At 33.3% G+C, this 13,663-nt stretch overlaps 2 protein-coding genes across 3 annotated transcripts in view; both read right to left on the bottom strand.

The window, feature by feature from the left end:
• Tbcd (tubulin folding cofactor D) overlaps nucleotides 1-9,619 on the bottom strand; it is a 24,343-nt gene extending 14,724 nt beyond the window's left edge. The window contains exons 1-13 of the mRNA XM_080156730.1: nucleotides 9,585-9,619; nucleotides 9,146-9,202; nucleotides 7,372-7,462; nucleotides 6,145-6,291; nucleotides 5,239-5,397; nucleotides 4,715-4,778; nucleotides 4,201-4,332; nucleotides 3,818-3,887; nucleotides 3,404-3,597; nucleotides 2,707-2,871; nucleotides 1,805-2,220; nucleotides 992-1,051; nucleotides 510-652 (exon numbers count right to left, since the gene is read on the bottom strand). Coding sequence (XP_080012856.1) covers nucleotides 510-652; nucleotides 992-1,051; nucleotides 1,805-2,220; nucleotides 2,707-2,871; nucleotides 3,404-3,597; nucleotides 3,818-3,887; nucleotides 4,201-4,332; nucleotides 4,715-4,778; nucleotides 5,239-5,397; nucleotides 6,145-6,291; nucleotides 7,372-7,462; nucleotides 9,146-9,201 — 1,697 coding nt within the window. The 5' untranslated portion in view covers nucleotide 9,202; nucleotides 9,585-9,619. The remainder of the gene's footprint in view (nucleotides 1-509; nucleotides 653-991; nucleotides 1,052-1,804; nucleotides 2,221-2,706; nucleotides 2,872-3,403; nucleotides 3,598-3,817; nucleotides 3,888-4,200; nucleotides 4,333-4,714; nucleotides 4,779-5,238; nucleotides 5,398-6,144; nucleotides 6,292-7,371; nucleotides 7,463-9,145; nucleotides 9,203-9,584) is intronic.
• LOC145316300 (uncharacterized) lies at nucleotides 9,619-13,344 on the bottom strand. Of its 2 annotated transcripts, none has more exons than XM_080156732.1 (5): nucleotides 13,103-13,344; nucleotides 12,665-12,804; nucleotides 12,083-12,366; nucleotides 10,808-10,901; nucleotides 9,619-10,426 (listed from the first exon to the last, which is right to left on the bottom strand). In XM_080156732.1, exons 1-5 carry the CDS (start codon nucleotides 13,110-13,112, stop codon nucleotides 10,115-10,117), a joined length of 840 nt encoding a protein of 279 aa, XP_080012858.1. In that variant the 5' UTR covers nucleotides 13,113-13,344; the 3' UTR covers nucleotides 9,619-10,114. The 2 variants fall into 2 exon arrangements, with proteins under 2 accessions (XP_080012858.1, XP_080012857.1); XM_080156731.1 differs by having other exon boundaries at nucleotides 12,665-12,807.
• Nucleotides 13,345-13,663: the final 319 nt, after the last annotated feature.

Below are 13,663 nucleotides of genomic sequence, written 5' to 3' on the forward strand. Positions count from 1 at the left end.
GTATAGCTTCGAAACCTATTAATATCCGCTGGATTAGAATGACATACTGAAAAATCATGCGTAGCATCGTACTGCAGACGAAATTCCACTAATATTAAAATAAAAATCATAAAATTAATACCAGTTTTGTTATCTCTTAACTTCGGACACTCGGGGCTAACAAAACTGGCTTTAATCTTATAAACTTTTATGTAATATCCGCGATTATACGATGCGATAAATAAGTTTTATAGAACATAAATATTTTTTTTGCCTTTTGCAATACCAAATAAAAATTGACTAAGGGGTAATGGAATGCATTCCTAATAATATAATATTTCAAAGTTTATAAGGTCTTTTTGGATAACCTAGAGATAAGACAATGGACAATATACACCTCAAATAGTGATTAACAAAAGTTTTTTAGCCAACAAATAATAATACGTATCTATAAAACTATGGGGATTAGTAAAATCAACAGTCTAATGTCCCCTCCCTCTTACTGGTAAAATAGAAAACGTGGAACGCACCTGCCTAGAGCTCTGACCGCCAGCTCTCTAACAGCTGCATCCCAGTGACCCAGCTTCTTCTCTATCAGATGTTGAATGAGGGGCACACTGTAGTCAGAAAACTGGGCTATATAGTCGCTAATGTTCAGATATGCATTGGATCTCTGAGTAGATTTTTAGTTAAATATCAAGTTTTCACATTTCAAGGATAAAAAATTAATTGCATTAAGGGGTGCGATACAGCATATTAATTCCATTTGAAATTTCTGAAAATTTAAATATAATTGGTGCATAGTGTTGTCTTAAAGCTTGTTTTGTGCTGCATTAAAGTGTTTAAGATAAAGAGATGATTTCCTTATAAAATGGTGCATAATTTTCTTAGGAATTATCAATAAAGCAAAACAATAGGATCAAATCAAAGTAAAAATAACTAAAACTGGGCCGACCCTAGATGAAGAAAAGCTTCGCTTACGATATTACTGCCTATTGATATTTAAATATTCCTGTCCAACAGAGAAGTAGTCAGCAGTGGTCAGAATATCAATTCCATGAGGAAATGTGCCCTAAAGTAAAGTAAATAATAAGGGGGGGGGGGGGAGTTTTGACACATTTGCGTAAACCTGGCACCTAGGCTTTATCTTTGGACTGATAGGACGGATAGGTTATTAATGATAAAATCATTCTTATATGATGAATATCACGATGTTTTAAGATTTTTTGGATAGGCCTCCAGGTTCCGAAGCTCCAGGCCTCCAGGTGGTCTCTGTACAGGTAAAAATGAAAAAATTTTTTTTTTTTTTTAAAGTTACAGGTCAACTTATAAAACAAAATATGCATCTTTTTGAATATTATTCACACATATTTTGTTTTATAAGCTGATTTGTAACTTTAAATTTTTTTTTTTTACCTGTACAGAGACCACCTGGAGGCCTATCCAAAAAATCTTAAAACTTCGTGAAATTCATCATATAAGAATGATTTTATCATTAATAACCTATCCTCTCAGTCCAAAGATAAAGCCTAGGTGCCAGGTTTATGCAAATGTGTCAAAACTTCCCCCCCCCCCCTTACATATAAAAATCAGGGATCTAAAGGGATAAGACAGTGGCCGACAGATAATACACAAAATTACCCCTTCTATAGAGTTAAACTAGTGGTTGAAACGTTTGAACACTCAACTAAACTTTGGGAACAATAAACAGTTCCTTGTCCCCTATATCTCTGTAAAAAAATTCTAAGTTCATTAGGTAATATAAAAAGAGTATCAAATTAAGTTTAAGTTGATAAATTGACTTAAAACTTTCTTTCAATCATACCTGACGTCCAACAAGCTCCTGGAAGGCCGCCGAGGCCGCTTTCCTGCAGTTAACCTCGCGGTCGAAGGAAGTTACCACCAACAACTTGGTCGCTATTTCATGAATATATGGCTTCAGCACCTCTGGATCGTATGCCCGTGCAAATGCCCAGCAGACATAGCATGCCGCGTCACGAATATGCGACCCGACAGAACAACTACCCCGCCGCTCATCATACACCAAAGCATTGCTGATCAGCTTTACAACGGCCGCCAAACGGTTGGGCAACAGAAGACCACGACGACCGAGCTCTGCAACTGCAAGACAACCGCCGTGCCAGGCAGAGTCAGTTTCACGTTCACTGAACAACTCAAGGATGGAAGAGACAACTTCGTCGGCCAGAGAGCTGGCAAGACGTCCGGTTACACGGCCAATACCTGAAATAATAACATTGAAATTTTGAAAATTATAAAATAAATAAAAACCTTTACAAATATTTAAAGACAAAACACTAACTTTGTAAATGCATTGACACTTTATGACACTCACTTTACTCTCAAACGCAGAAACACTTATGTCAACCATAAACACATAATTCATTAATTGTTACTTGCAACTTAAAATTGCATAAAATAAATCAAATTAAAATAACTTATCATATTTTAATTCGATTTTTGTAATATTTCCAGCATGGCTTCGAAAACGATTAATATCCGCTGGATTATTTCCAGTTCTCAAGTTATACTAAAAATCATGTGTAGTATTATAGACAATTTTACACGAATATTAAGATAAAAATCATAAAATTAATATTACTATTTTTTACCACGCTACTTGTGGAATAAACTTACCTTGTTGTTAAAGTTGGAATTTTTACATGTCCATGGCTTGGTTTATAATTATATTTTATATGAAAAGCTTACCTTTAGCCGCAGTCCACCTAACAAATGTGTCAGTATCCTTGAGACCAGCTAGAAGTAGTTCAATAACATCCTCAACCTGTTCAGGTACGTCATATTCTTCATCTTCTTCAATATTTACAACTGAGGTTGATTCATCTGCCGTTTTACCCTCATCTTTGTCTTTTCCTATAAAATAATGTCGGTATTAATCATGGATCTTAAGGGATATGACAATGAACGATAAATTGATAAACATCCTCAATGATGATTAAAAATACTAGGTACTTTTGCATATTATGATCATTGGGTGAACAATTTAGACACTTCTAGTTTGAAACCAAATAATCCAAATTTAATTAAAGTAACCGTTTTTGAGACAATGAATACGATACCTAACGTTATTATAAAACTTTGGGAACAATTTTATTAAGAGGATAATGTCCCTTCCTCCACTGCTATTAAACACAAAACAGTATTGTTTCTAGAATTGGTAACCCTTTTTTTATTACAGTTTGGATCTATAAGATAATCAATATGTTTTTGTTTTTATAAATAAACAAGTCATCAGAATCTGTTGCTATGTTGACTATTTGTGGTCAACTTTTGAGGAAAATATAAATAAGGCTAAAATCAAAGGCTAATATCTTCCTAATTGTTTCTTTAATCTTTGTTTGACTTGCCTTCTTGTTATAACTTATGAATTGATAGTTGAAATTACCTTGAATGTTTATTGCCAGTGATCTGGATCCCCGCTGGTACCTCCAGGTGGCCACCTTCACCTTCAGGAACACCATCCCGATCCTCTGGACCACCTTGAAGGTAAACTTGCGGACATACATGTTGTGGTGGTTCTTTAGCATGTCGCTGGTCATGGCGCTCAGTATACGCCCGGCGTAAGGTAGCAAGTCCTCTCTGTGAAGAATTCAACCATATTTTTAATATTAGAATTAAGATTTTATGTTAACTAAGCAGCTAGTAATACATAAAGGGGTATGGGAACTATTTTTATAGATTTTATATAAATAAATACAATTAACAGAAAACTTAATAAAGAATATTTCAATTACTTATGTTATTGTTTATCCAATTTTACTTGAGAAAAATAATAAATCTAAAGAAATGTATGGAATTCCTTTTGGTGTGTTTAAAAACAGCAGCTATTGCAGTAAGACCTTCAGTTATCTCATTATCGCGGTTTCCTTCTAAAAATATTTACGGTTAAAACCTAGTTTTTATTTATGGTAAACTGTGAACTTAAAACTAATGTAATTACCTACCTATGTAATTAACTTTGTCCGTCGGTCCATCAGTCATGCTACAAAATAAGAAATATTCAAAAATATGAAAATATAAAAAACGTGAAAAAGTTTTCGTGATGAAAGGTTTGTGATTTTTTCACTCAAATAAATCTATTCATAAATGCTCTTTAAATCTCCTTGTCCGTGTTACCATCCATGATTTTTTGTGCCTCGCTATTAATAGATTTTGTCATCCTGGTTTTTGTAATAATATTACCTGTCGTACACAACTCTAGAGCCCAATCAACGAAGGAAGGCAGATGTGTCTCCTTGATATCTGGCCTTGACAGAAACTTGGAGGCCAAGTAGTTAGCCGCATCCTTACTCTTGTCAAAAGCGGTCATTTGACCTGAATAGCGAAGTTTTAAATAGGAATGGTGGATATAAAATTAACGTGGATATTATGACAGGGAGAAATTGTCGTCAATTTAGGTTGCTAACATGGACAGACATCATTGATCATTTCGTTCATCCAGTAGGAGGGTAGGGGATATGGTAAAGGGGGTAGATATGGATCGTTATTTTAGCCAGCTACAAGTTTCACTTTATTAGAGTACATGATAATCTGGTGTAAGATCAAACTAATAATAAACCATTAAAGTAATCATATCATATCATGAAGGTAAGGTGACATTAGAATGATTAAATAAATAACCAAAAAACTTGTTCCTAAATAATAATTTAAGGGAATTTACCAAATAATATGTAGGTCATTTTAATTAAGCGATTACCTTTGCAAATATTGATAATTCTGTTAGCAGTTGGTTCTTTTTCTCCACTATCAAATTTATTCATCTAAAATGGATATATATTATATATATGTATGCTTTACATGCTATAATTTATAAAGGGGGGCACGATTTATGACACGATCTCGTAAAAATAAAGTTTCGTACCAGTGATAAATATCTTTGACAGCTAAAAAAAATAATATAAATAAAGATTAAAGATTGGGTATTGTATTTCTTAATGAAAATAATTTCGTTTAAGCGGTTCATTTTGTCCTGTATTATAAAATTACCCCCACTTTCTATAGTAGCATTAAAAAGAATATTTTTTTTGTTTCAACAATTTTTTATAGGGGCTATTTCTCTTGGGAGGGTATACTCCCCTAAAATAGTTATAAACCTTCGCAGGACCTATGAGAAGCTACCCTTTGAAGTGATTAGCGAGATCCTTCGCTACAGACAAAAAAAAGCTTACTACTTAAATGATAGGATAGTAAGATTTTTTCTTATGAACCTATTGATCTTACCTGAAAAGGAATGATAACAATGATAGAGAGCCAGAGGATGAGAACATACTTAATTTCCCATGCAGCACTAGGTTCCAGTCCCTCCAGCAGGTCCAGCACAAACACTAGGTCCTCAACCTCGTGAGGGAAATGACGAACAACATTCTTGTGGCCACGTACCTTTATAAACAAGAATTAACACTTATGTATAACTACTTTTTTGTTTGTCCGTTAAGATCGCGATAATCCCTTTCTGAATATAGTTTCCGAGGTGTTTTTTAAATTTTTTTATCTAGGTCTTAGTTTTAGGCTTTACAAATACCCTCCCAATCCTAGGGCCAGGGGCCTAGATGCTAATTATATAGTTCGGGTACAACAAAACTGGTTTTAAACTTATATTTCTTTAACTTAATATACGCGGAAAGCTGTCTACAAAATGCTATATAAATAGTTTATTAGACTGTTTTTCAATTGTCACTTTAGGTAGAATAAATGTGTTATTCCACTATCTTAAGTTTTCTAACTGGATTTTTAAAAGAAAAGTTTTTTAAAAATTAGGGTCGTAACGGTTAGCTCTTTTCGTTAATTAAGACAGGTTAGAATTGTCCTATCGATTTTAAACTTTACAATCTATAATCAAGTCCTAAAAATGTAAGTATGTCCTTATACAGTATTATGTTTAAAATTTGGTTTGGACTCGTGCATTAATATTCTGCTTATTCAGTTCTGACACTCTACAAGTGTTAATGTTCGTTTGTCCTTCCATTTCAAAGCTTCGCTTTTATACCTATGTTATCATCCTTGTTCTATTATATAACAACTATTTGGTCTTTTTTGATTAAAAGCTATTTTTCCCCCTAGACATAATTTGCAGTCGACATAAATTTTTTTCTTCAATTCATTTAAACTAAATTGAAAGATTTTTACCTTGATGAGATGATACAATAGAACTGCAGTGATAGTTAGTTGTTCCAGGGTTTTGTGGTCCCGGATTAATTTTAGCAGGCTGGCCAATAGGTTTGGCATAGCTGCGTCCAACAAATGCGGTTGTTCTTGGTATCGGTCCAAAATAACCTGCAATAATAATATTTCCAGTAATCAGTATGGCTTCGAAACCAGTTAATATCCACTTGATTAGAACCAGTTTTCAGCCATACTAAAATCATGTATATTATCGTATTACAGACAATTTTCCACGAATATTAAAAAAAATTATAATATCAAAACCAGTTATGCTAGCCCGGGCCTGGGCTTACAAAACTGGTTTTGATCTAATGATTTCTCCAGGGTTTCGGATCCGCATTGATTTTTTGCGGATCCGGATCCGGATCCGGATCCTCCAAATTGGGTCAGTGCGGATCCGGATGCGGATCCGGATCCTACCGGATCCGGTTCCGGATCCTTGACAATAAAAATAAAATCACCAAATTTTTCAAAAAAATTTATTCTTTAATTCGAAGTCAACATTACTTTTAATTTTCAAGTCTGACCCTAAACCTTAAAGATTGGCTCTCATCAAGAGAATGTCTGAGATTTTATATAAATTTAGGTAGATTTTTCCATTTTTTCCGCATTTTTTTGAGTCCAAGGATCCGGATCCGGATCCTTGGACCCAAAAATATGCGGATCCTTGCGGATCCGGATCCGAAACCCTGGATTTCTCATTCAAATAAAGCTGTCTATAATACGATACGATAAATAACATTTACTTTAATATGGTAATTTAAGAATAACTAAGGAATTTTTAAACGGTAACTATCTAGTTCATATTACTTTACAGTTTGAAATACGGAATTTAATGATGGTTTTTTATCGCATCGTATTATAGACAGCTTTCCGCGGATATTATGATGAAAAATAATAAGACTAAAACCAGTTTTGTTAGCCCCGAGAGACCTATGACCGGGTTAACAAAACTGGTACTACAAATGTATTTAATTTTAATATTCGTGGAAAATTAGGTATTCGTAGTACGATGTTATAAATAACATACTGTATGGCTAGATCTGGTTCTAATCCGGCGGATATTAATCGGTTTTGAAACCATACTGGAATATTTCTTGAAAAAACACTTTATAAAACTAATCATATAGTTGCAGAATATTGGAAAAGCATAAGCTACCTACAAAATCATTGTAAAAAATACACAATTACCTTCCATTTCTCAATAAGTCTTTCTTCAGCTCTGCCTTGGCCCACACTTTCCCAACATGTCTTTATTATGACCTCCACGTCTCCAAGTTCACTGAAATAATCAAGATTAATTAAAGGGCAGGAATGCTACGACCAAATAAACTTACTTGAAATATAATGCAGCAAAGCTTACTTAAAATTATAAGAGACAAAGCCAACTAAACTTACTTGAATTTTTAAGAGACAAAGCCAACTAAACTTACTTGAAATTATAAGAGACAAAGCAAACTAAACTTACTTTAAATTATAAGAGACAAAGCCAACTAAACTTACTTGAAATTATAAGAGACAAAGCCAACTAAACTTACTTGAAATTATAAGAGACAAAGCCAACTAAACTTACTTGAAATTATAAGAGACAAAGCAAACTAAACTTACTTTAAATTATAAGAGACAAAGCCAACTAAACTTACTTTAAATTATAAGAGACAAAGCCTACTAAACTTACTTTAAATTATAAGAGACAAAGCCAACTAAACTTACTTGAAATTTTAAGAGACAAAGCCAACTAAACTTACTTGAAATTTTAAGAGACAAAGCCAACTAAACTTACTTGAAATTATAGGAGGCAAAGTCAACTAAACTTACTTGAAATTATAAGAGACAAAGCAAACTAAACTTACTTTAAATTATAAGAGACAAAGCCAACTAAACTTACTTGAAATTATAAGAGACAAAGCCAACTAAACTTACTTGAAATTATAAGAGACAAAGCCAACTAAACTTACTTGAAATTTTAAGAGACAAAGCCAACTAAACTTACTTGAAATTACAAGAGACAAAGCCAACTAAGCTTAATTGAAATTAGGGATGGCAATCCGTATCCGGAATCCGGAATCCGCCCAATTTTTGGCCAATTTTGGAATCCGAATCCGGAATCCGTTTTTTAATAGCGGATTCCGGATTCTTAATTGGTAGGCTAAAATTAGCGTCTTGAGTTTTTTCTTTCAACTCCTCCTCTTTGAAGGCAAAGATTTTTATCATTATATATAATATCTTTTAAAATTTGGTTCGATTCTCGGAAGTGAATTATAGAGAACACCAAGAACATTGATTTTTAGGACATATGCAGCACTAAATTTTTTAAATTAAAAAAAAAATCCTTTTAAAATATTGCTAGAATCCGGAATCCGCCAAAATTAAAAATCCGGAATCCGAAGGAATCCGCCACTTTTTTTGACGGATTCTTTAAGAATCCGGAATCCGAATCCGGCCCAAAAATTCGACGGATTGCCATCACTACTTGAAATTATAAGTAACAAAGCCAACTAAACTTACTTAAAATTATAAGAGACAAAGCCAACTAAACTTACTTGAAATTATAAGAGACAAAACCAACTAAACTTACTTGAAATTATAAGAGACAAAGCCAACTAAACTTACTTGAAATTATAAGAGACAAAGCCAACTAAACTTACTTGAAATTATAGGAGGCAAAGTCAACTAAACTTACTTGAAATTACAAGAGACAAAGCAAACTAAACTTACTTTAAATTATAAGAGACAAAGCCAACTAAACTTACTTTAAATTATAAGAGACAAAGCCAACTAAACTTACTTGAAATTATAAGAGACAAAGCCAACTAAACTTACTTGAAATTATAAGAGACAAAGCCAACTAAACTTACTTGAAATTATAAGAGACAAAGCCAACTAAACTTACTTGAAATTATAAGAGACAAAGCCGACTAAACTTACTTGAAATTATAAGAGACAAAGCCAACTATAAACTTACTTGAAATTATAGGAGGCAAAGCCAACTCCAACTTCTTCATCTTCCTCCATAGACATTCTAAATGAAAACTTACTCAAGGCATATCAAAATAAGAAGATTTCGAAAGAAAGAAGTTTTAGGTTTTTTTTACCGCCATAGCCCTTACCCCTCCTTCTGCCACTTAATCTTTTGAGGGGAAGGGCAAACCTCCTAAAGAAAAGCGTTCCCCCTTTGGATCCCTACCAAATAAAACATCTTTCTTCTAGCAAGAATTTGTAGCGACTATGCTTCCAGCATCAAGAGGCTCTGTATTCCATGGTGCAGGGAGAGGCTAAAAAAATAGCCTAAAACCATCACAAGACCTATGTGAAGCTTACCTAAATCGATTAAGCCGTTGCTGAGGTCTTAAGCTTCAGACAAAAACCCTTACTACTTCATATAATAGGAAAAATTAGAATACCTTGAAATATTTTCACTCACTTTAGACAATGAAATTCTGAAAAATATAAAAAATTTACATTATCACAAATATGATATTTAAGCGTTAACATTATAATTTTGGTAGACTTAGTTAATAAGCGTATTGGTATAGTGGAAGAATTTAATTTACATAAAAAATATGTACATATATCACATAAATAAATGCGTTAATATTAATATTTCTTTTTTTTAAATATAACCTTCAATATAAATGACAAGTTAACTTTCTTTTTTTAAGCTCTTTACAGTTAAATTACAGTTATCAAGATGTTTAGTAGATGAAAAATAAATTTTCAAAAAAACCAACAAAGGACCAAAGTTACATTTTTTGATTCTAAAAAACTGAACAAAAATCATATTCTTGCACTAAGCAGCCAATCCGTGAACCTTTATAAATGGTCTTACAAGTACTTACAGAATAACAAAAACAATTAATATTATAACGGAGATTTACATCGTGATTTTCATAACAAGTTCCAGAATGATTGTTCTAGTTAGTTTTTACTTATTTTATTTGTCTTCTTTCATAGTATTAGCATGGTCCAAATATCGTTGCAAAAATTCCGGCGACATGGTGCGGGATGGGAAGAGCAGGTTGGGGACCATCAGGCAGGGGTTCCTGGCGTCCATCAGCGGCACCTTCATCCAGTAGTAGATGATGTTCTCCACCATCTTCATATCAAGCAGCTTCAGCTTCTCCTCCTTGTGAATGATGAGATCGAATGAGGTGAATGGAGCTCCGAATCTAGAGACAGGTACACCAAGATTTGTGTCTGCATCATCTGCCAGGTTCAGGCCAAACATGTTATATCTCTCAAGTTCCTAAAGGATACTTTTAATTAAATTCAGATATTACAATTGCATAAAAGAGATTGGGAGGCCGCTTCAAAAAGGCGTCTGCGAAAAGGAAACTGTAGGGTCTAAATAGTTGTGATTATTCAAATTTCTAAAAAAAATCTTTTTACATTTAAGTGAATCAAACCAACTTGATTTTTTGATGTGATTTTGAACGCTTTACATAAAAAACATCATTTTTAAAAGAAACAATTATACGTATAAAGACATTAAATATGAAATTTCGTGATAAACTACTTGAAAAATATTTTCTTTTTAAGCCTATGTTTTTTTTTGTTAATGAAATTGCTGTAAAATGTATAATCAATATATGTCTTTTTTCCAAAGACGAAAAATAAAAATACTTACATAGTTTGTGCCCCTCTCATCTTCCCCCTTTTCCAGCAGTGAGGAGAGCTTAGAGATTCTATATGCTGTAAACAGTCTCTGGCTTGATATATACCTACAACAAATATAAGTAGCTAGTCTAATAAATAACTTTGGAACGACATTGTCATTTTCACAAGTTTCTTAGAAAATGGTTCTTTCAAGTGATGTAACGATATATGGTTTAACATGGTTTTTCAGGGGTGTATATTCTGCACAAGATTTATTTTTTTTCCCCTGCGACAATTTTTTTTATTTTTCTTCCCCCCCTATTTTTTTCTCACCAAGTAGGGGGAAAATGGAAAATATTTAAAGAACTCTATATTCTATTTATTTTATCCCTCCTAACACACATTTTAAAAAGTTTTTTTCACCAAGGAGGGGGTGGAAATGGAAAAAATGTTTTCAGTTTTCTTAATTTCTACATTTTTTCCCCTCCAACCACTTATTTTTTATTTTTTCCCCCCCTCCTGAGCAGGGGATCCCATGTAAAATATACACCCCTGTGGTTTTTATCAGGGATAAGACAATAAACGATAAATAGAGGAGTAGGATGCGCTAAAAATCTGTAAAGGTTGTGAGTTTTAAGTTAAAAACAGAAGAACGATAAAAATTTATGTTAACTTTTAAAAAATTTCTTGTCTAGGTATAGTTCTTTTCAAAGGGAAATACACATATTTAGTGAATATTATCGTTCTACTACTATTTTTAAGCCTTAATTCTCACACCTTTACGGAATTTTAGCGCAACCTACTCCTCCCTTTATGTGAATTACATACCCCGATAATGATAAACAAAATTATCCATTCTGTAAATCATAATTAATGATCAAAATATTTGCACACTTCAAGTTTGAAACAAACCCATCAAAAGAAGCTTAAGTTTATAAGCCTATGATCAATATTTCGTGGTTATATACCTTTAGGTACCAGTGTTATTTAAATTCCAATGTCCCCTCTCTCCCTGATTGTAACTGCATACATGAAACTGTCAACAAGGATGATAACATCCATAAAAGCGAAGCTCCGAAACGATTTAACAGACGAACACTATCTCTTTTAGAGTGTGATTATGCAAAATATAAATAAATAAGTTTTGACAAAATTTTACGTAAATTTGTTGCATAAGTTCTTAAATACAAAATACTGTTTAGGGACATTCTGACATTGCCAAAAAATGATTATAGGGATACAGACGCACGGACCGACCATAATCATAGAAAAACTTCGCTTTTAACAATGAATTAACTAAACAAACCTTTCCATCGAGTTTCGTATGAAAATACTAAACAACGGTGACTTCATAATTTCAACAGAAATTGAATTTGATACAGGCCGTCCTTTAGTCCTCAACTCCATTTCAATTTGGTCCGCCACAGACTCAAATCTGTCCAGAATGGCATGTAGGTCTGCAGACTCCGGGTTTAAGTCCCGCAGCTTGACTCCCTGGCTTGTCTCGTGGTCCAGCACCCGTCGCAGACTTGGAAACTTGGTCTTCATTGTTGGCTTATTCAGCCGTTTCCTGTCCTCTTTCTCAACATTCTAATCATAATTTTACAATTAAAGGATACTATGCACGAACTAGAGCAAGTGATGTTATTTTTTCTCCTTCTCATTATGTTAAAGTTTCCCCCTTATAGGGAAAAATTAAATTTCTTTTGCAGTCAGGAAAAAAAAGAATCTTGTGCAGAATATACACTCCTGGGAAGACGTGGAAACTATTTGCCTATTTTTAAAACTATTTATCTTTATAGGAATTATTAAAAGGAATCATGATTTTCAAAGAGCAAAACGATTATCCTAATTATTTCGCTTTTAGAAACATACAACTAAATCCAACCTGCAAAATAATTTCAAGTATTTTAGGTTGATTGTTGACAACTGCACAATGTACAGGGCTCTCCCCATTCAGATCCATAGCCAAGATGTCCACAAAGCTGCTGGTCTTATCTGGCCCACTCTTATCCGGCGTCGTTTTGGCTGCTGAAAAAAAATCAGTATTAAAGACAGCTTTCCGAGAATATTAAAATGGATATTGCAAGATTAAAACCAGTTTATGACTACTGTTCAATTGTTTCTTAGAGTTTATTCCAAAATACTTAGACGAAACTTGTAATGTGCAAAATACCAAATTGATTTATTACATTAATTTTAATTATTAAGAAAAGAAACTATTATCAAGAATGATTAAAACGTTCCGCAGGCACAACAACCTAATTTAAATTCAGCGCTCCCTTTTCCCCTAAAAAAAAAATCCACAAACAATGAAATAATATACCTGCAAACATGTTCTTTACCGAAGGATACGGCTTGAAATTGAGAAGCAATATTACAGCTTCTTCGTTCCCATGCACAACTGCTTCGTGAAGTGGAGTGTTGTTATTGTTATCCTTAACGTTCACACTAACACCGGGTGTGCTCAGGATTTGCTTCAGCTGTTCTATTTTCCCGCGTTTACACGCTGTGTGTAAGGCAACCTCGCCATACTGGTTTCTAATTTTACAGTTTTAGTCATAAATAACAATATTAAAATATTTATAAATTTAAATAATTGAAGGGATGCATAATGCATAGGAGATATCTCACTAAAATAAATTACACGAAGATGTTTTTCTTATCCTGTAATGCTTTTATCTAAGTTTAAGGAGGGCAGGGTTGAGTCAATAAACACAAAAAAAACCCTACTTACATCTATTGATAATAGGATTTAATCAAGTTGAATATTTTTGTTTATTAAATGGATGTAGAATATAGGTGGATATTATGAAAGGGGAAAAACTGTTGACAATTTAGGTTGATTGGTCAATTCGATCATCTTGTAGGAGAGAAAGGGATGGGA

The sequence above is a fragment of the Acartia tonsa genome, chromosome 4 (genome assembly GCF_053477335.1).
Source record: "Acartia tonsa isolate MP-2025a chromosome 4, ASM5347733v1, whole genome shotgun sequence".
NCBI classification, from domain to species: domain Eukaryota; kingdom Metazoa; phylum Arthropoda; class Copepoda; order Calanoida; family Acartiidae; genus Acartia; species Acartia tonsa.